The following is a 23,883-nucleotide window of genomic DNA, read 5'->3' on the forward strand; positions in this document are numbered from 1 at the left end:
ACATATGGTTTATTTATATTTAATAATATAAAATACTGAGTTCTGACTCCAGCTATGAAAACCTGAGCAAGTTATTTAACTCCTCTTAGTCTCAATTTCCTTATCCATAAAACAGTAAAAACACCATCTATGTCATGGAGAACAGTTGTGAGGACAAGTATTTCTTTAAATAACTGATTAAGAGCTCTGGTTGGTGTGGCTCAGTGGATTGAGCACTGGCCTGGCAGGCCTGTAAATCAAAAGGTGACTAGTTTGATTTCCAGTAAGGACACATGCCTGGGATGCTGACCAAGTCCCTAGTTGGGGACATACAATGGGCAATCGATTGATGTTTCTCTCGCACATCAATGTTTGTCTCCTTTTCTCAATGTTTCTCATCCCCTCTTTCTCCCTTTCCCTCTCTCTAAAAATGAATAAAAATCATAATTTTTAAAAATAACCGATTAATAACAAAACACAAAGTGTATTAGAGAATGAGAGAAGAGTTAATTCAGCATAGTCAACAGAAGAGGAATGTGAACAATTCACAAATGATAAAAATAGAAATAGTACCAAGATTTATTTTCATCAATAATAACATCAGTAAGAAAACTCACTCATATTTAATTTTTGACTATTCAAAGTCTGTTTATCCGCTTTGTTACAGGAATGGTGCTGGTCAGTGGGAATACCAAAATTAATACACTGAATCTACCCTTAAGGATTTCAGAGTCTATTTAGTGGAAGAATAAATCACAGAGATAAAAACTTTTTTAAAATAAATGTATAAAATTTTGAGACTCACTTCTAGGAAAGGATACAAAGAAGAAATGAAGTTTAAGGTGGATCTTGTACTAAGAATGAGTTTACCAGGAGAAAAGCATTTGAAGCAAAGGAAAAGAGTGTACAGAAGAACAGAGGAAAATTCTACAGGTAAAAATACTTTATTCTGTTATGCCAGGATGAGTGTGAAGAAATGGAAGATAAGGTAGATAGGAGTTATCGGGTAAGGAATCTTTTATTCAAATCTGCATCCTCTTATAGCCTAGTTATTGGGACTCCTAAGCTTCTCAAAAGCACAATTTCCTACCCCATTCCCACCCCACTGCTTATCAAGAATTGTTAAAGACCAGGTCAACTTTCTCAGGCCATAAATTTAAATCAAGTATAAACATTTCTGACAATGTCACAAAGTATTGAATAGGATGATCATTCTGTGAGAAAAGAAGACATTCTGCATTCCCTGAAAAATCTGTGGTAACTATACAATACTACTTACAAGGCTCCACTTTCCATCAATATCACCCTTTTTGTGTTTTTTCATTTTTCTGATTTTGCCAATGAGGGCCTTTTAATAATTTCTAATATCTTCTAACAAGACTACTTATTCACACAAAGTTCACATTTTCCTTCTTTCCTAAATATCAGCTAGTCACTATAAAAGGCAGGGCTTTCCTTAAACAAGCATCAAAGAGAGACCACCATACAACAAAACTGAAACACACCAGGATTGACACTGTGTAAAAATAACACTTCAAAAGTCAAACTAGTAGGTATGGGACTTCTAAGTAATGGCAATACATACACTACCACTTTGAAGACCAGGCCAGGGCAAGTCCAGAAATAGGAAATAATTGAGATTAAGCCATATATGAATAAAACTGGGCATAATAGGTCCTGAGTTATTGCCTTTATAATCAAGTAATTTACATGTGTGCCCTTCCTGTACTAGAAGCCCTGGAAAGGAATGTTCTCCACTCATTTCTGTACTCCTACTGCCAAGCACATGTACCAAGGGGTGGCATGTAGCTATAAAGATTGAATACAGGTTTGGCAGTACATGGTGATAGGAAGACAAAATTCAAGAGGACCAAGTTCAAGATGAACAGTAGCATCAGATCAGATGGAAATGGGGCTTTAGTCTTTTAGCTTATCTTGAAAGCATTCACACTAATTATCTTTTGTCACAGCCTGAATCCTAATACTGGAAAAGAATTTTGAAAGTCATGAAGTCAAAACATTTTCTTCTGCAAGGGCAGATTCAGACTAGAGATTGATTTACTAAGGTCACACATTTAGTATTATAGGTGAGACTAGACTCAAGATCTATACTGTAAAGGACAGGAGTTTTGTGAAATTTATTAAATGTGAATTAAATAAAGTGACTGTTAAATACTTTAGAGCTTTATAAATACTGCTGTGCTACATATAGAAAATTTTTAAATTTTATTTATTTTTAGAGAGAGAGGAAAGGAGGGAGAAAGAGAGGTAGAGAAATGATTGGTTGCCTCTCGCATGCCTCCAACCAGGGACCTAGCCCACAATCAAGGCATGTGCCCTGACAGAGAATCAAATGAGCAACCTTTCAATTTGCAGGCCAGGACTCACTGTACTGAACCACACCAGCCAGGGCCATATGGAAGAAATTTTTAAATATTGGTAAACCTACATACAGTACTATGCAAAAGGAAGCTGATCTACACTCAGTATGGAGAACTTTCAAGTTTACTTTTTATTACTCATTAGGCATAATTATCATTTTTTAAAATTTCATAATCCTGGAATTAAAACCTAGGCTTATAGCCATATCCCTGTAACTTACCATTCCTTTCACATGATATCTGTGGCAACAGGCCTCCAAAGTGGACCCAAATGATCCTTGGCTACTGATCTTTGTGTAGCCCCCTCTGACAGTGAAAAGGGCTGACTTGTGTAACCAACAGGAAATTGCAGGAATCATTAAGTGTGACCTCCAAACTCTAGGTCATAAAAACCATTATCACATCTCTCTTGCTTTCTTTTTAAAAATGTTTTTTAATTTTAATTTTTCCATTACTATTTAATTGGTGGGCCAAAAGGTCACTGGACCAATTCCTGGTCAGGGCAGCACATATGAGAGGCAACCAACTGATGTTTCTCTCACATCTTGTTTCTCTCCCTCTTTCTCCCTTCCTTCCCCTCTCTCTAAAAGTAAGTAATAAATAAAATCTTCAAAAAAAAACTTCAATAATTAATGTAAACTGTAATTAAAAAATTAAATTAAAAAATACAATAAAATCCTCTCTAGAGGAACCTATATTATCCAGAATCTCTAAAATACTTTATACACAATGTATAGCATGCAATCAAAAGTATGCCAAATGACAGCAACACATGACTGATAACATAAAAAATATTAAGACACTAAACAGATAATTTGAAGATTGGAGATAGTTGACTAAACTTTTAAGAATAAATGATTAATAGTGCTAGAGAAAATAGAGCAAAAGATGGAAAACATAAAAAGAAATCACCAAAACATAAGCATCTATAAAAAAACTACATGGAAACACTAGAATGAAATCTACTATACCTGAAATTAAAAACTAAGAGGTATTCAACAGCAGATCAGGCATAGAAGACAGATTTGAGACCCAGAAGGTAACTCAATAGAAATTATACACACTGAAGCACATAGAAAAGAGGGTGTAAGATACACAAAAGAACATTAGACAAATATGGAACATAAAAAGCCATAATAGATGTATAACTGGAGTTTCAGAAGAAATGGGAATAAAGAAGGCAAAACTGAGAACTTCCAAAATTGACAAGACATCACCACCACATATTCAAAAGGATCTGAAAACCCAAAACAAGATAAACACAAAGAGCACCATGACTACACACATAGTTTTCTATCAATCTTTCAGACAAAACAAAAAAATCTCACAAGCGCCCCCATTAGACTCATTAGCTTCCTCCCACCACAATGGAAGCCAGTAAACAACATAATCTGTAAAGTGCTGAAAAAAACCACCTACCAACTAAAAGTGTATACATAATAAAAATATTCTTCAAAAATGGGAGGGAAAAATACTTATACAAAAAAATGTTTACTAAGTGCCTACTGGGTGCCAGGTACTGTTGTAGGAGTATAGCAAAGAATAAAACAAAGCCTCTGCGCTCATGGAGCTTCCATCTTAACATAAGAAGTCTGAATATGAACAAAATAATAAATGGAATGTCAGGTGTACGTACTCTGTTGCTCCTCCTTGAAAAAATTAAGCACCCCATCTCACTGCCAAATCTTTCCCCAACTAGTCATACCTTATGATCCATATTTCATAGACTTCAAAATAAGTATATTTCTGTTAAGGCCTCCCACAGCATCTAACATTGATTATATATAAATGTTTCTGATTAATCAATAATACTTTTTAATTTGTAGTTTATAACCCACTGCTAATTTGTAGTAAACTCATATAGTGTGATTGGTTTAGAATATCAGAGCAGTGATCTCAACCTATTTGGTCTCAGAACCTCACCTCTTTTTATTTTTAGAGAGAGAGGAAGGGAGGGAGAGAAACAGATGTAGGAGGAAAAACATCAATCAGTTGCCTCTTACATACCCCATTCAAGGGCCTGGCTGGCAACCCAGGCATGTGCCCTGACCTAGCATCGAACTGGCGCCTTTCTGGTTTGCAGGATAATGCCCAACCTGCTGAGCCACACCAGTCAGGGCTCAGAACCCCTTTTCTTAAATCTTAAAAACTGAGGATGCCACAGAGTTTTGTTTATGTTAATTATGACTATCAAAATTTGTTAATTTTAAAACTGAGAATTTTAAAAATATTTATTCAGTCATTAAAATAACAGTAATTAACCTCACTATATGCTAATACAAAAAGTTATGAAAATAAACGTGTTCCAAAACAAAAATTTAGTGATAAGAGTGTACTATTTCACATATTTGAAAGTCCTTGATATCTAACTAGAAAACAGCCATATATTCATATCTGCTTCTGCATTCAATCTCTCAGATATGTTCTTCTGTTTAAAGAATAAAGAGAATATGGCCTCACAAAGATATATTTGGAAAAAGGAGGGGTATTTTCATAGCCTTTTCAGTTAATTATTGATATTCTTTTTGATATGACACTAAAATGCAAAGGTAGTAGTTTCTTAAACAGTTAGTTGCAAGGTAAAATCTGAGACCATATCAAAAAACTTTTATTACTCCCCTGACCCCCCACTTTCCCCAATCTATTAAAGAAAAAGGAAGGATGGTAAATCTCTAGAACATTAGTCAATTTTCTGGGGTTCTTCCCTCAAAAATGTGACATTTGGTTTCCAAACACATGCCAGAACATACATGGTGCCCAACTGTACTAAGATGAGAAGCTGAAATCTTAAAACGTTTTTCTTCCAACTTTCTCCAGTCTGTGGTCTCTGTCTTTGGACTGGCAACAACTGCCAGAACAGCTACTATGGCTTCATTAATTTCTGTCAGTAGCTCTCTCGGTTCTTCTATACATAGCAACTGCATTTGAGCAGCTTCATTAAGAACTGAATCTCCTGTGTCAAAAACCAAGAACATGTTTGTTTAAAGCAAAAGGCTTTAGTTTTGTTTGATTTGCTCTTATTTGATTTGCTCTAGCAACTGCATCCCATGTCAGGCACTCCTGGAACAAAATTCAAATTGCCTTAAGCGTTACCAGGCAATAACTATGACACTGAATCTGAAGGTTAGCCAAAACTATTACAGCAGCCTTAAAAATCCAAGATTATTTACACCCAAATTGATTAATGGCTCTCCATTTTTACCTGCAGTGACAATATTTTTTGTATAATAGGTAGGTACCAAGTCCTCTAGATTTTTCAGCATTATCTCCATATTTAAGTTTGACAGCTAAACCAAGAAGCCAGTCAAATCGCTTCATGTGATCTTGAATCTTGAAAGGACATATTTTTCAAAGACCTGGGCCACTCACTGCTGTGGATGTTTCTTAAATTATATCTTCAAGCTTGCAGTGTCCGATTTTCTGGTCTTCAAGCGAAGCAATAAAGTTTCTAAATTCTGTTTGATCTTTGCAGTTAAAGCTGGCAGGGTTGGGGTAGTCAAGCGCTGTCAGCCTGGAACATGGTCCAAACTTCTCACTCTGGTGCCTCTGAGTTTGGCCAGGACACAAGAGGGAAGGACATACATAGGGCAAAAGCACTGGTGACAACTCATACTCTTATTACATTAAAACCCAATGGCTTTTCTATTTTGAATGAATCATTTACCTAATGCATGATTGTGAAATATCACAACTAGTCATTGGAAAATTGGACATTTGGAAAATACTGGTTTGCTTTCTAATGCAGATCTTCTAAATGTTGATATAATTTATTATGCAATATTTCATCAGGAGTTTTTGAATAGTAGGAAGCTGCCAGTCTCACACTGGCAGATACAAGATCTCCAAATTTCTAATATTCACTTTAAAAACTTCAACTACTAAGAGGAGTTTTGCTTGAAATGACAGGCATATTTCATTCATTTGAAGAAACATTTACTATGCGTTTATTTGCCATTTGTCTAAATAGTTTGTCAGTCATTGTTTCAGGTAAAAATGGTGTTCCAACACACAAACAGCTTGTTCAGGTCACAAATCAAACAAATGTCTTTGAAACCACCACTGTACTTGAATATGCAGCAGTACTACACAAATACCTCCAATTTTGCTGCGTAAGCTTTTAAGATGTGTACTTAAGGGATAGATATAAAACTAATAATTTTTACTGCTTCATCCAGGATAGTAAGTAAAATAGTACTTATTACTGTGCGGCAGTGAGGAATACAATTAATACTAGTATAGTTTTGTGTCACTGATCTGATCTGTGCTGAAGTTCCTGTGGTTTTACCACCCACTGCTTCTCTACCATCAGTACAAATGTCAGCACTACTCTCGTAGTATTATCATAAAATAGTTTTTCTTTCATGGACCATACTTTGAAAACTACTGTATTAGAGTGACTCGATTGCTTTTATATAAAATATGAGGCAACTATATGAAAATAATAAAGTTTATAAAAGGGTCACCATATGTTCAGAGGCCTTAAAAAGCTTGTTCTCTTGGAATTTAAAATACTTTTTTCTTGCCATCTTCTTACACTATTAGTGCTACGTTATCTAGAAATCATGCCCTGGCTGGTTTGGCTCAGTGGATTGAGCGTCGGCCTGCGAGCTAAGTGTCGCTAGTTCAATCTTCCAGTCAGGGCACATCAGAGAAGGAAAACTCTGACTCCAAAAAACCTCCGCTGCCTTGCGGCATACCTCTTCAGGGGAAAGGCTAAGGGAGTAAACCCCGACAGAAAATCCGGAGCCGGAGTCCCTAAGGCGGTTTGACGTTGTAGTCAACACCGGCAACTCCTGCGGCGCACCTGAAGCCAAGCTGTATTGACTCCGTCTTTCCCTTGGACCCTTCAGCTGCGAAGAGAGGGGGGGTCTGCTGCATGGGCAACAGCAGACCCTCCATATCACCCTGCCCAGGCTCTGTAGCTTCAGCTTCACTGGAGAGGACACTCCAGCGTCATCGCAAGATGTCGATTCAACACGGGAGGAGACAGATACCATGTCACTCCCGAGTCGGACTGCACAGCCATTCTCGGCGTGCAGATAGACTCTTAAGAAGCTACACCATCGTCTCTCGAGACGGACGGCTGCCGACGATCTAGAAATCATGAAATAATTTATTAGTGCTAGAAGAACATCTTGTCTACTTCTCTTCCATTTACAGGTAAGGAAACCAAGGCAACAAGCATTTACTAGACAAGGACAAACTTCAACAAGTATTTACTGAATTTCTACGTCAGAAGACTGTGTCATTGTACCTACCTAGAGACACTTAGGTATTAGAATGACTACATTACATCCTCATGTAGGCTACACCAAACTTAATATGAAGTTCTATGCCAACATAGATAAGAAAGCATTAGAAAGGTGGAGGAGAGGAACTCAGGAAAGATATAGAAGTATATGAGCAGGGACTGATTAGAAGTATATAAGGCAGTTAGGAAGAGAAAGCATATCACAAAGGACCAGCTTGAGCAAAAACAGAAAAACACAAAGGTGTATTGTAGTATTATATATTAAAGAATTAGAGGTAGCGCAATGGAAGTGGTAGGAGACGCAGGGACAACAACAGATAAGATTGAAAAAAATTAGCTTAAATCAAGATGGGGAAGCCATGAACTCGCTATTAAGAAATCCAGACTAGATTTACAATAGGGTATAGGGGGAGCAATGAAGTCTTTTTTAGTAGGAAAATGACTACTGTATTTGTAATTGGTAGTGTAACTGGAAGCCTACAGCAATGAGGCAAAATAAAAAGACGATGTAGGACTTCCAGCCAAGATGGAGGCGTACACAGACATGCTGCTTCTCCCTCCACAACTAGGAAGGAGTACAACTACCTCAAAACTAGAAAAACAACCAGAAGTTCCAGAAAATCAAACTACACGAAAGTCCAGCAAACAGAGATATAAGGAAGAAATACTCATCCAGACAGGAGGGGCGGAGCCAGAGCAGAGAGGACATGGTGTAGTGGTGGTGGCAGCAGCGGCAAGAGTGGCAGGTCAGCAGAAAGAGCAGTCACACGTTTTAAAAAGTCAGGAGGGACACCTGGGGAGTGTTCCCAGCTCCTCACTGGACCTCTGACCTCGAAGCTTCCGGTCCCAAAACGGGGGGAAAATCAAGCCTCATTGCTTCTGACTGTGCAGACCAGTGGGGGTTGGGATGGAGGCAGAAACTGCTGGTCTCAACAGAGTCCACTTGTTTAAAGGGCCCCCACGGTCCTAGAATGTCTGCAGTCTGGGAACAACGGCCAGGGCAGCAGCTAGAGGGGCGGCAGTCCAGTGCGGAAGTGGGAGAGGTGCCTGGAAAAGGGGCGAGTGCTGGGCCAGCGGCATTGTTCCCTCTCGGACCCCCGCCCCCACGTACAGCGCCACAACGTGGTGAAACAGGTTGCCCTGTACTGACGAATCCTTAAGGCTCTGCCCCTTTCAATGTAATGGGACCGAGAGCTCTACCTGGGACACGGAAGCAAACAAACACAGGAGCCTGTCAGAATGCGGAGACAGAGAAGTATGGCCCAAAAGGGGAAACAGATCAAGGTTCCAGTGGGAGAACTAAGTGACAAGGAAACAGACAACCTAACAGATGACGAGAGAAACAACCTAACAGACACAGAATTCAGAACACTGGTGATAATGATGCTCACAGGCTTGACAGACATGCTTGAGTACAGCAAACACGTAAGAGAAGAAGTGAAGGCTATGCTAAGTGAAACGAAGGAAAATCCACACAAAACCAATGGTTAAGGGAAGGAAACAGGGGTTCAAATCAATAATTTGGAACATAAGGAAGAAAAAAAAAGCAGTCAGCCAGTGCAGAATGAGGAAACAGGAATTGAAAAATTGAGGAAAACTTCCCAAATTTTGTGAAGAAGATGGACACACAGATCCGGAAAGCACGGAGGGTCCCGGGCGAGCTGGACCCAGAGGGGACCACACCAGGACGCATCATCACTGAGATGCCAAAGGTGAAAGATAAAGAGAGAGTCCTGGGGGCAGCAAGAGAGGCGGAGAGTTGCCTACAGGGAGGTGCCTATAGGACTATCAGCTGATTTCTCAGAGGACACTTTGCAGGCAGGAAGGGACTGGCAAGCAGTATTCAATGTGATGAAAGGCAACCTACAATCAGAATTACTCTATCCAGCAAAGCTATCATTTGGAATGGAAGGGCAGATGAAGTGCTTCCCAGACAAGGTGAAGCTAAAGGAGTTCATCATTACCAAGCCATTATTATATGAAATGTCAAAGGGACTTACTTAAGAAAAAGAAGATCAAAACTATGAACACTAAAATGACAACAAACTCACAACTATCAACAACTGAATCTAAAATATAAAAACAAAATCCAACTAAGCAAACCAGAATAGGAACAGAATCATAGGTATGGGGATCATTTGGAGGGTTATCAGCTGGGAGGGGGGAGGGGGAGAAATGGGGAAATGGTGCAGGGACTAAGAAGCATAATTGGTTGGTACAAAATAGACAGGGGGAAGTTAAGAATAATATAGGAAAGGGTGAAGCCTAAGAACTTATATGCACGACCCATGGACATGAACTAAGTGGGGGTGGGATTGGTGGAGGGAAGGGGGTACTGGGCAGAGGGGAGCAAAGGGGAAAAAAATTGGAACTCCTGTAACAACATAATCAATAAAATATACTTTAAAAAAAATGCCGTAGATTAGGATTAGTTAGAAGAAAGGTTAGGAATAACAAAAAATATATTTCAGAGGTAACTTGATCAGGGCTAATAGAATGTAGGAAATATGGGGTGGGGGGCTTACTTAATTCCAATAATGAGAATGTAGAAGAGCCTTGTGAAGCAGCAGCAAAGTTGGATTTCAAATGAGTTTCTGAGAAATACCTGTCCAAATGTCTCAAATTTCGATGTGTCCACATTAGAGGTTTTTACTTAGTACTTGCTAAGAATCAGAAAATACTTCACAATCCCCAGGTCACTTAACCCCTATTTAAAAAAGTACAATTGTGAACAAGAGAAAGAATATATTATCAAGAAACTGGAGTCAGTTAATATTTTAATTATAACTATAATGGTTTCAAAGGAGACAGCAAAGCAATCCTGAGGAGAAGTGACTGGGATTATAGCTATTCTAAGCATTATCTAAACAAATGTCTTAATACGAAGGAAATGTTACCTAATACTTCATTATCTGCTCTACTTTTTGCCAAAATATATTAAGTGTCAGGGCAATTGTGACGTTTCTTTTAAATGGAACACAGCAAAAAGAAAAAATGCTGTTGCACATTGTTTACATTTTTTAAGAAAATACATGGGAAAACTCCCAGAAGAGTATCTGGCATTTCTCATTTATATCCTCACAACCTGCTGGCCTTAATACCAGCATTTTCATTTTTTAAAGTGAAAAAGCAGAACTCTAACAAATTAATCTGCCAGAGCAGCTGCTAACACAGTAAGAATTTTTTAAGCTGCCTTCTGAGATTCTAAACTACCAATCAGGCATCTACTGTGCACCAAGATACATCAAGAAATGAGACAGTATATCCAAGATCAAGCCAGATGACCATGTATCACTGGGTGAATGAAAATTTAGGAAGAAAGCGAAAATTTAGGAAGAAATTTAAATTATATATGAGTGTAGAAATATACTGACTGGAAAATGTATTGTTCCTTTGGAATTGAAGATTCGACAGTGGTCCACATCTTAAGTAGCTAGCATAGTTTTATTTTACTTTGTTTTAAATACTATTCAGCTTTTGAAAACACTGAAAATAAGGTAAGGACTTCCACTACTATTTCTATGGCCCCCAAAAGATCTAGTCATCCCAGATTAAAAGTCTGATCATTCTCTCACCTAATAACAAGTGGTCATCAAATGTCAGCCTAAATAAATTCTCATGCTCCTGTTTACCACATCATTTAAAGGGAATACTTAAGCTATTTATAAACTTACATAGTAACATGGTGTCAAGATCAAAGGCTGACCTGTATAAGAGGTCTACCCAGAAAGTATCTAGCCATGCACTATGAAAAAGACACATTCATTGAAGAAGCTACAAGAAAAACATTGTACGTAGGACAATGACGCCTCAATCTCCTTCAAAATGGGCACCTTGGCACCTCACACAGTTCTCCCAATAGTCATCAACTGCCCAGTCGTATATTCCTGAATCTCATCGCCAGTCTGAAATATCTTCCCTTTCAAATGTGATTTTAGTTTTGGGAAAAGCCAGAAGTCGCAGGACACCAAATCTGGGCTGTAGGGGAGCTGAGTCACCTGGGTGATGTGATGTTTCGCCAAAAAACTCTTCATGAGATGTGTAATGCATGAGCGGACATGTTATCATGATGAAGCTGCCAATCACCAGTTACCCATAGCTGCCGTCTTCTGAATTATCCGAATAGGTTCCGTGGAGGAATGTTCAAGCTTAATGCAAAATTTGATGTAGATTCGTGGCTCTACTCGTTCAGTCATTTTGAATGGGATGGCCACACAGTACTAATGCTCACTCAATGGGGTCTACCGCCCCCAATGACTAGTACAGTGAAGTCATCTTTGTTCATGCATGTGCTTTCCAGTCCACTCTCCTTAGATGCCAGGTTACATCTATGCCATGCCAGCCCAAACCCTTCTTGTTATAGTAACAATTGCTGGACTTATTCCCCACAGATCTTGTACATATTGTCAAGATCTTAGCAGTTATAGCTTGTGATATGTATGCCTAGAAGAAAATAGTACATATCTAATGTTAAATAAAGTAGGCAACATGTGTAATTATAGGTTCACCATCATAAAAGAAATGCAGAAAGGTACATTGATTTTCCTAAAAAATCAAGAGTTACACACTGGAATGAGCCACATCACAAAATAGCTCATTTATCTGTACTTAAGCAGACTGGAATGTTAAAAAAATTATTTAGACACGTTAGGCAAGAACAGGGGCTCTCAACCCTGGATGTGCATTAAAATAATTCAGGGAAGGGAACTGTTTAATGACAATGCCTACTCCACACTCCCAGAGACCCAGTTTTAGTCTGGGGTGGGGTGTTAAGGGCCTGCATTTTAAAAATCATCAGGTAAAGAAATCTTAATAAGATAAGCAGATTGCATCAATGTCAACACATTAGTTGTGATATTATGCTATCATTTTGCAAGACATTACCATTGCAGTAAAGGGTATGTGGGGTTCCTCTGTATTACTTCTTGCAACTGCATGAGAATCTATAATTATTTCAAAATAAAAAAATGTGATGAAAAAAATCCCCAGGTGATTCTGTATGTAGCTAAAGTTAAAAGAAAGAAAATCAGTGGACTACAGAATCTCAAATTCCTGCCAAATCTAAGAGACTGCAAACTATTCTTTTAATCTCAGCCACTGAAATACAATTAGTAATGCTTATTATTTCAAGGTATAATAATGCTTCACAAAGCCAAATCCAAATATTCAAGGTTAATCCAAACTAAAAAATCCAAAAACTATTATGCCCTTCCATTGGTATATAAATTGAATGGATAAACATTATACATAGTTGTAATTCACCTCTTGACTGAGCCAGACACATATACATAGAAAAAATAATAGGAACCTCTAAGGTCACCCCAAGGATCCCTGCCTCCAGGTCTTCACACTTATGTGTAATCCCCTCCTCTTGATTATGTATTGGATTTAGTTTACTCACTCACAAGTAGAATTCAGCAAAGTGATGGGAGTCACTTCTGAGGTGAAGTTATAAAAAGACTGTAGCTTCCATTTGGGGGTTCAGTCTCAGATTCCTTGCTCTGAAGGAAAGAAGCTACCGTGTTGTAAGCTATACTTTATGGAGAGCCCACATGGCAAGGAATTGATGTCTCTGGCCAACAACCAGCCCATGAAAATCTGAGGCCTGCCAAAAGCCACAAAAGTGACCTTGGAAGGGGATCCACCCCCTATCAAGCCTTGAGACCTACAATCCTGTTTGATACCTTGGTTGCAGCCTTATAAAAAGAGAACCTGAGGGGGGAGAGAGATGGTGGAAGAGGGTATAAGGGGAATAAATCACAATGAAAAAATATATATATACAGTTAAAAAAAAAAACTATTAAGAAAAAAAAAGGGAAGAGACCCTGAGTCAGAGGCACCCAGCTAAGCTGCATCCAGAATCGTGACCCACAGAAAACTGTTACGATAATAAGTATTTGTTGTTTTTAAGCCACTAAGTTTTGGGGTGGTATAGGGCTAAAGAGCAGTAATTTATGTAGCTACCAAAGGGAAAACCCAAAAAAAGAAATCTAATGTTATGACTTGTGCCTACCTTTCTTCATGGTATCAAACTTCCAAACTTTTCTACAACACTACCACCATCGATTTTATAAACTCTTCTGCTTTGGCTGACTTCGCCTTCCTAATCCTCACTTCGTTCAATTTCTCAGTATGGCTTCCTATTCCTCTTTTCTAGCCATCCAAATCCTAACCATCTTCCAGATCTGAATACCTATTATTACTCACTTAGCACTTGACTAAACTACTTAACTGACCTAATAGCTTCTTGAGTCTAAATTTAAAGATCATGAACTCTTTCAAAAGAATTCTTCTGTCTCTTCAACATTTAGTACAGTACTGAGCAGCCTTTACAGTACCCGAAACCTTATATCCCTTCCAGTGTACCAAAGGAACTCAACTATTTTTGTTTAAAAAAAAAAGCAAAAACAAACAAAAAACTCCAAGCAATGGGGAAGGGTGGAAGGAAAATCATGTGCTCCAACCGAGAATGTGAATTGTCACTAGTTCAACTTGCATATTTGAAAGAATTGAGTAAAGACCACGTATTTGAAGGATAGCCTAGCAAGTGTTGTCCAGGCGCTTGAAAATTTCCTTTCATCATTAACTCACCTCTGCAGTAATTTACAACTAGTTATTACAGTAAGGAGAAACACTGCTGTTAAATTTCAACTGTAATATTTTACAGAAAAAAACCACACCAACTTTTTGGCCAACTCAATACATCAGTTATTCTCAAACTTTAACTGGCATTAGCATCACCTGGAGTGAGTGTTAAAACAGACTGCTGGACCCCACCCCCAAAGGTTTCTTATTTAAATTAATGTAATTAATTTAAAGCTTCTAGCTCAAGGAGATCAGTTGGGAAAAGATTAAAAAGTTCAAGAGAAGTAAACCATAACCCAATACATTCTGACTTTCAAAATACACACCCACACTAACACACCTTCCCCTCTTCCTCCCCCTCTCTTACCCCCCACACTCCACCCAAACAAGTTAACTAATTTAAAATCACTTGATATGCACACTAGAGTTCAACCTCTTGGAAACAACGGGCATCTCCAATTACGGATGTCAAACAAAACATTAATATAAAAATGATCAATCTACTAGTTCAACTCTTGTTTTAACTTCCCAGATTTAAAAACAAAAAACAAACAAAAACTAAAACAAAAACTAAAGGTTAAGGTGTAAATTAACGTCCCATTCAGAATAAAAGCCAGGGCTAGAACTGACTCCCAGTAAGTGCAAAATATGCTAGAATTAAGTACCTCTCAATTTATGCTTGAAACCTCACCTTAGAAGTTCTTTAAATTAAATCTTCTAATTAAACAAATAGGTGAAATATCAACAGCCAACAGAAAATTCCCCCGAGGGTTAGCTTATTATTGTTGTCTTTTAATTTTTAAAGCAAGTCATTTAGCATAATAAATCTTATTAATAGGAAGGTGCCCACCCATCTCTCTATAAACCTTCTCTCTAACCACTCACATCCAAACAACCCCATGCCCCCCTCCTCTCCTTCAGTACTCCTTTAAAAATGTGGTATTCCTAAGGGTTACTGCCCTTCTCACACTACTCATTCACCCTGAGTCAAAATCATGACAGTGCATGAACTGTTACTATTCCCGTGATTCAGAACTAACACTGGAGTGAATAAAAATATATAGATGTTCAGGCTCCAAGTCAGACTTAACTAATGAAAAATACTCTCTGGGAATGCAGCCCTAGGACCTCTACGGGGTCCTAAGGCAAAAACTAGAACATGGTAACTGCAACATAGGCACAACCAACATTTGCTGAACATCATTGTGGAAACACAAAATGGCACAATTTTGTCGTCTTTAAAAAATTACCTATCTAATTAGGAAACTGCAATTTTTAAAATCTTTTTAATATTAGCAATACTAGTTAATTAATAATAGTTGGGTAAATTAAGGGCTTTAAACATTTCTCTATCATTGGTACAGGTTAAAGCTAAAGAAAATCCCTGATCATTTCTGAAAAGTTCTAAAGGTAAGCTAGTAGCCACAAAGAACTTAAATAAAACAAGACCAAATTAAATTATAAAAGTTACAGAAAGCCAGAAAACCAAGAATTAGCTGAAAGAAAAAGTGTTGACTTATTTGACTGAAGACTAGAACCAGCAGATATGTACAAGTAACAGTATTTATCTGTTGTTGCCCAGAACTACTCTCCCAAAAAGTGATCGAATTCCCAAGGAAAGAGCAACATGGGGATCTTTTTACATTTCAACCTTTTCTCCTGCAAATTTATTTTCAAATTCACTAATAAGACAGACCTAACTTAAGGAAGAGGGGGGCAGAGGGAGCAAAAGGCAGAGCATTTTAACCTTCTCAGTTTAAAAAAAAAAGGTAAATTTTGTAAATGATTTTTATCCCAAACCAGTACCAACTAATGGGGAAAACTCAGCATAATCTTTTCTGAAAACAATATGGTAATATTTCAAATGCCTTGAAAATGAGCAAATTCTTTGATTCAGCAATTTAATTTATCCTAAGAAAATAAAACATTCAAAGATGTATCTATGAGGGTATTCCCAAAGAGGTTTATAAAAGTCAGAAACTAAACAAAAAGGAAAGTCAATAACAATAGACTGATTAAATGAATTAGTTTAGATCAGTGATCATGTGAGCACTTGAAAAATATTTACTGACATGAAAAGAGTTGAGATGCATGCTGCCTTTTTCCTATTCAAAACAAACAGAAGAGACAATATCATTCTCTTGTTATTAGAAAATATGTATAGCTTACCCAGAGAGTCTGGAAAGAACTACAATCACAAATTTTGGTGTATCTCTCCTAAGTAGCAGCTTATTTTATCTCTTTTATTTTCTTGCCCAATCAGTTTTTTCTTCCGGTGTGCATATATTACCTGTGTACTTTTAAAATTTAAATCCATTAATATAAACAACCTATAATGTACCCAGAGCCTAGTTCACATCTAGTAAGTATACCATTTGGAGAAAAGATGGTCTGGGATAAAATCCTATCTTTTGATTTACTGATATTTCTAAATATGAACTTTCAGCAAGGGATAAAAGAGTGTTTTGAAAACTCAAGCATGGAAACATGGTAAAAGGACGACCTAAAAAAATCCCAAGTATTTTGTACGTCTTTTTAGTTTGGTTCATTCGTGTTTTACCCTGTCCCCCCTAAAAATAACAAAGAATGAACGATGTGGATTGAGTGCATTACCTATATGTCTGTTCCAGAAGTGCCATAAAGAACTTGTAGGGTTTGACCTCAGTGACTAAGGCACATCTAAGAGCTGAGAAAGTTGGATGAGATTTAACTACATGAAAACAGATCATCAATTAAAAAGTTAAATAAAATATTCATGACTTTTTTTAAGCTAATTGAAAAGCCAACAAGCCTAGGTAATAAGTTTGAAAACATCAGATTTTATATAGTTGCAAAAAAATAAAATATTAAATGTTTTACTGTGAATTCTTTTGATAAAATTTCCTCAAAGAAAGAAAAAATCATTCTCAATTTAGGGGTCTAAGAAGTCTAGTCATATTTTGGGAATTAGAAAAAAAGGAGTAAAATTTATCCTCCTTCTACAACTCCTCAATTTCCTCCTTAAACTGCATTATCTATATGAAAATTTGAGATTTCCACTGTTTAGTAATAGCACCATATATCAGATTTTTTTACCATTATTCAAAACACTGCCTTCAAATGGGCCTGAATAGATGAGTTTAATTTTCAAAAGGAAGTGTTGATTACTAGACAATACTGTAAAAAGCTGTTAATCATGCAAACTCAACAAGTAGGCACTGCCAGACTGCTAATTTGCCAGTGAATATCAGCCTCTCAATTTTAAGAGAAAAAAATGTAATGACTGACATACAAGGAGGCATAGTAACTTGCTGCTCATGTATATAGTTTCCTTCCACGTAACTTGTGTTTTCTAAAAGTCGCACTAAATCAGCACTTCCTTTTTATTCTTCAATCGTATACCTGATCCCTAATCACAGAGATTTTTTTCCAAACAAATGGAAATGCCTTATATCTAAAGCTCAAAAACGCAAAATCTGACCCACGAGAAGGTTAAATAAAATATGGTTATCAATCTAAACCAAGCCTAACATACTGACCACGAAATAGAAATTAGCAGGGAAAGAGAGTCCGGAAGCAAAAAGCCTCTACTTTTTCAATCACAATAGAGTCTTGTCTAATATCGAACAACAACACTGCGGTTTGTTGTTTTAGCTGCAAGGCTGGGTGTGCAATCTGCAATAACTCTTCCAACAGCTTCAAGTAAGTCATACTCGGAAAAGCAGCAGTTAGGCCCCAAACAACAAAGATGTAAAAAGATGCAAGGGGAGCTTCACCATCGGAAAATAAGGCCCATCAGCACCTCTTCCGAGAAATAGTTCCCTTCCCCCACCTTTAAGTAAGCACTTAAGACTGCCAAGCAGATCCGTTTCTTTATTAACTGATGCCCACTTGGAGCAACCGTACACCAAGCTGCTCTTAGGCCTTCTCTAACCCCTTCCAAAAGTGCTCACGTGAGACTGAAGACCGGGGTACCCCTCCTAGGGGTCCAGATTTTTTCTGCTCTTTTCTGGCCCGTCGCTGTGGTCCCTCCTCGTGCCACAGGAAGGACACCGGACCCAGAGACAGACAGGCAGTGCCAGCAGAAGTCTCAGGCGGCCACAGGCCTCCGCCATAGCAGAACCTGGAAAGCACCGCCCCCAGCGAACCTCCCTACGCCCGGCTAACCGGCGAATGTCTGCTTTCCACACTCTCTGTCCCCAGCAGAGGCAGTGGAGGAGACAAGGGCGGGGAGGCAGCGGGCTGGGCTGCACACCAGGCCCAGGCCTGCCCATCGAGGCCCAGGGGCCCCCAGAATCTGCTCCCCGGTCCAGCCCGGTCAAGCCAGCGCGGCGGCCACCTCACCTGGATGACCTCGTTGACCTCCCGGATACATTCCACCATGTGTTGCAGTATCTGCTCGGCCGTGAGCACCTCGTAGCGGTAATCCTCCTCTTGCTCGTGCCCCGGCCCGCCGCCGCCGCCGCCGCCGCTGCCGCCACCACCGGGCCCCAGAGCACTGCCGCCGCCGCCGCCCGTCACCCCGCACAGCAGTCCGTCCCGCTCCCCGCCGACGCCCAGCCCGGGCTCCACCAGCTCCACCTCGCCCAGATCCAGGTTATCATCGTCTGGCTCGTCCTCGTCGTCCTCCTCCTCCTCGGCGCCGCTGTCTTCCTCGCTACACTCTTCGTCCTCGTCGAACTCGTAGTTGTAGCCCTCGTCCGAGTCCATGGCGCGACGCGCGGAGGCCCAGCGAACACTGGCCCTGAGGCGGGGAGAGGGCGGGGACGCCCAGGCTCCGGCTCTCGCCCCGGCTCCGGCTAATGTCCGGACGCAGGCCTGGCTCCGGCCCCGCGGGCCGCGGCTCCTCCCCAGGCGCGGCGGTTGGCAGTTGTCGGCTGGAGGCGGCGGCGACAGCGGCGGGGAGGGCGCGGAGGAGGGAGGGAGGGAGGGAGGGGGCCGCTCGCCGTCCGCCTCAGTCAGATGAGGTTCCACTCCGGCCTCCGAGAGAAAGAGTCCTCAGCGCCACTTCCACGGCCGCTGCTACCGCTACTGAGCCAACAAAGAGGCGAGCGTCACCGCGTCGCGCTGCGTAGCGCGTCACTACTCGGCGTCACCACGCCCCGCCCTTCGCCCCTGCGTGGAGTGTGAGGAGACCCCACAGCCCTGCCTGACACTGGGAGCGCGCGGCAGTGCGAGTGGTCTTTTCGGTTCCGGCTGCAGTCGCACCGGAGGTGGAGAACATTGGACCCGGTACTTGAGGAGGCCTCCCAGTCACTGCGAGAGGGCCTTCTCCCCCACTCTCTGGACCGCCCAGGGGTGCTTTTGCCACAGGCCTTAAAGATCCATTCCCTCCCTCCCGCAATCCGGTGGGGAAGTGGCCTTCTCGCTCACCCTAAACTTATTCTGGGAGGTTCCTGGATGTTGAGCCAAAATTCCTGTTGTCCAGGCTACTAAATGGAAATCCGTTTTATGCAGAACCTATAAACGTGTGACAGGTGAACATCATTTTTAAGTAGTTTTCTTCTGTACCCTGCTACATACGAGCAGTGGTTTTGAAGTTGCCCATATGACGTCATTTTAAAGAAGCTTTTCCTGAGCTCCTCTCAGCAAGCAACAGTTAATGGAGCACTGTATAAGGGCTTTGCCTATTACTGTATTTCTCATATTCATGGAGCCACAGTGTCCAGTCACCTTAGAAAAGGAACTTGACCAAGGCAACCGAACACTTGCCCTATTAGCCTCTGTGTGATGTAAAATATCAATCATAAAAATGCTTTATAATGCGTAATATGTATTATATATCTCAGTAAAAAAGTGCATTGCAATACAGCACAATTCAGGCAATAATAGAAATATATACAAGAGCCAAATACAGCAGAGAAGTAGTACTGTGTGTTTTCTGGAAATGTGTCCTGTGAGCTGAGTGTTAACAGGTGCTAGAAGGTAGGGGAGATGGTCTAGCCTCAGAGAATAACAAGCAAAAGCACAGCAGGTTTAAAGTAGTTTAGTCTGGGGAGCTTCAAAGTGTAAGGAGGCGTAATATTGGGCAAGTTAGGGGCCAGGACAATGATATTTTATGCCATTGTTTTTTGTTCTTTTTTTTTAATTGTTGACACTATTACAGATGTCCTCATTTTGCCCACCTCCACCCAGCCCCCACCTCCTCCTTCCCTCTGGCCATCACCACACTGAAGTCTGTGTCTTTGGGTTATGAATATATGTTCTTTGGCTAATCCCTTCACCTTCTTCCATCTAGTCTAAGAGTAGACTTAAGTTTTTGAAAGAAGAACAGGAGAGCCAAACAACTGTTCTGAAGGAGGATTGGTCAGATTGAAAATCTTCAAATCTGAATTCCTAGCTTATTGATAAATCTTACTGTTAAACAGGTTCGCTTTGGAAATTGATTTTGAAAAGTTAGAAATTATATAATGTAAATAAGCCTCTACTAATTTGTCCTTTTTTTTTTTTTTAGTTTTTAAGTAATCAGATTTCCTAAACAGGAATTGCAAATTAAAGCTTTTAACATCAATGGTAGTACTGTAGGTCTTGGTCCTTTGATTCTGTTTCTATTTAGCAACTCTATGTTGTTGCCACAACTAGGGCAAACTAAGGACACTAGCAACCCTTCTTCCACCCTGTCCCCATTTCTAGATACCTACAGAAAAGAGAATCAGTAGCACTTATCAGTAGCCTAAACTCCTTTGCCCTATCTTTTTTTCATCATACCCTACTTTGAATGAACCCTACCATTCATATCCTCCCCTTTTGGTACTGGAGCAGCTGACCACTACTGCAGAAATCTGTACAACATGCACTCTAAGTGATTACTGAGTTCCAGTCACCAAGCACAAGAGTCCTCAACACCAGCCAGCAATCCTCTGTTAAATTTTTCAGAATTGTTCTCCCACTTTAGGCAACTCTTTCAAACCTTCACCAGTTCTCTCAAGCCCCCAACCTTGCTTATCCAAATCCTCTCAAAGCAGACATTCACAGAGAAACTTGAAATCATAAGGACCAATGTGATTGAAGCATGATAAGTAAAGAAGAGATTGTTAAGGGTTGTACTGAGAGAAGGCAGGTCAAGACAGGGGTCCAAAAGGGCCTAGTAGAACATCTTAAGTTTACATCATTGCAGTGGGAAGCATTGAAGGGTTTTAAGCAGAAGAATGAAACAATATGATCTGTGGGGTTTTTTTTTCAATATAACTGGCTGCTTTATGTAATATGAACTATGAAAGCAGAGAGCAATTATGAGCTATCTCAGTAGTCCAGGTGAATAATGATAATGGCTTGGGCTAGGGTTGAGATAATGGAGATGATGAGAAGTGGTCAGATTCAAGTATAGTTTGAAAGTAGAGCCAGTAGATTTGCTGATGGCTTGACTGTGGGGTTGTTAGAAGAATCAAAGATGCCTACTAGATTTGGGGCTTGAACAAGTGGATAAATGGTGGTTCCATTTACCGAAACATGTTAAATTTGAGATGATTTTTGGACATTGAGGTAGAAGTGTTGAATAGGCAGTTCTATATACTAGTGTATAAGAGAAGTTAGGGTTGAAGATAAAATTTCACCAGAGTTTGTCAACAGTGCTGAGAAGCAGCATAGGCTAAAGGTTAAAAGCCTAGGCTATGAAGAAAACAGCGGATTTGCCTCTGCTCTTCCAGTTGCTATCTATAACTTTGAGCAAATTACTGAAACTTTCTGAGCTTCGCTTTGGAGGATTATAACTCCTATTCTCATATGATTCTTTGTGAGAATTAAGTGAAATAATGTGTCTAAAGCACTTGACACAGTGCTTGGCACAGAGTTAACTGCCCTGAAAACCAGAACTTTAAAAAAGTGTCATGTTACCTTGCATCTTGTGGGGAAAACTATGGCCAATTGGATTTATAACCTTTCTATTGATTTTATTTTAATTATGCATGTATGTACAAGGCCTGTGTTATTCCCATTTTCTAGACAAGAAAATGGTTTGCTTTTTTCTCAGAAAACTTATCCATCACCTCATGACTTCTTCTTTGGTCAACGTCATGGGAAATATCATAGTGTTTCTGAATTTTGGGGTCTCCTATTCATGGATAAACCTTCATAACCAGATTTTTTCAGCAACACTCATTCCATTGATATTTTAGAAATTATCTTAGAATCAGGTTAGGTTATAGTGCTATTTAAGGAAACCAGTATAACAACTTCTCTCTGGTCCCAACTTCTCTCTATTGGCCTAGGACTGACCCACATACAATGTTTTTCTAAATGACTTGATTGTAAAGGTACTGACTGTGTTATTGCTTTCTCAGCTATGGTGATTACTGGGTAGAAATACAGTAGTCTGTAAACAACAACAGGTTAAGGTCCTTGAAAAACAGAATAGGCAAGTTAATATTTCCTTGGTGCCAAAAGAATCACGGTTGGTAATTAGTTACTCCCATTGTCCCCTATGTCCTAATAAGGTCAAAAAAATTAGTACATGTTTATTAAGTATCTATTCATTGAGCAAAACCCCATAAATATTTATTTACTCACCAAATGGTTATGAACAAAATTCCAACAGGAAAAATAAGGAAGTGCTTTTCAGAATAGAAACTAGAAACTAAAACAGCACTGAAGTTTTCTAAAGGCAGATAATAGAATTATAAGCTATGGAAAAGCCTCTAGCAGGGTACAGAATAACCAACCATCCTAGGTGGCACAGAACAAGGGTTTCTGGGGATGTGGAATTCAGGGCTAAAAATGGGAAATCACAGATAAACTGGAATGGTTGGTTACCTTACAGGGCACTACACCAAAAATTCTTCTATGAGGTAACTAATTAAAACATGGTTTCCAAAACTAAGTGGAAAGAGATTGCTTTTTGTCATTTGTGTGTAAAGTTTGTTTTAATGCAGCATTTTTTGGTTTTGGTTTTTTTAATGTTTTCATTGTTTTACTAGGCTTAAAATAAAATTTAATTTTAGTTTTAATATAAATTTAACTTAAAGTTAAATTTTAGCAAAAGTACAAAGAGATACTAATAAGCTAATCGAGTACTTTGCATTTCTTTAAAAACATGTCTGTGTACTTTAAGTGTTGTTACAAACAACAATTAAGTGTTACACCATTATTAAGAGGCAGATCTTATCACACCAGTTCTATATAGTAAATAATAATAAAGCTTAGAGAAACTGATGTTTTATGTCTCATTAGAAGTCTGATAGGAAAAAAAAAAAAAAGAAGTCTGGCAGAGATAGTGATAATCAAAAATAGAACACGAGATTCTTGATTGCAGCTCTTTCTCTAAGCTATCCTCTACAATCTTTCTTGTAGAATACAGGACCTATAGACTTTATTATTGAACTTGAGATGCTATACAAGTAATTATCTATAGTATTTGGTAAATTAATGATTAATGTTGGGACTAAAAGTAGAGTACATGTCCTCATACAATTAGACAAATATACAAAACTGTAGTGTGTCTGTTCTCCATAAATTGCAAGACCCATTTGGCCTAAAAGTGTGACCCAAGTAAAAACTAACAAATGATCACTTCCCCAAAGATGACCATAAGTTTGTCCTAACAACTTAGCCATTTGAAGGAAAAAGTATTTTTTAAACAATGTTTGCAAAATAAATACTTCTCTGTATTTCACAGTATTGCTAGTTTATCCTATTGCCATGGAGATATATTTGAATGAGTGGGCAAAAAGTGAGTAAATGTATTACTATGTCTCTACTCTTTGCCAGAGTAGG

The 23,883-nt window shown here is 39.1% G+C and overlaps 1 protein-coding gene and 1 pseudogene across 1 annotated transcript in view; both read right to left on the reverse strand.

Moving 5' to 3' along the window:
• ARIH1 (ariadne RBR E3 ubiquitin protein ligase 1) overlaps positions 1–19,228 on the reverse strand; it is a 115,373-nt gene extending 96,145 nt beyond the window's left edge. The window contains exon 1 of the mRNA XM_090270055.1: positions 18,520–19,228. Coding sequence (XP_090126181.1) covers positions 18,520–18,885 — 366 coding nt within the window. The 5' untranslated portion in view covers positions 18,886–19,228. The remainder of the gene's footprint in view (positions 1–18,519) is intronic.
• Positions 5,148–6,886, reverse strand: LOC150015711 (tRNA-splicing ligase complex subunit RTRAF pseudogene; annotated as a pseudogene).
• Positions 19,229–23,883: the final 4,655 nt, after the last annotated feature.

The sequence above is a fragment of the Furipterus horrens genome, unplaced genomic scaffold, assembly GCF_987537825.1.
Source record: "Furipterus horrens unplaced genomic scaffold, mFurHor1.1.pri manual_scaffold_3, whole genome shotgun sequence".
Classification (NCBI taxonomy): Eukaryota; Metazoa; Chordata; class Mammalia; order Chiroptera; family Furipteridae; genus Furipterus; species Furipterus horrens.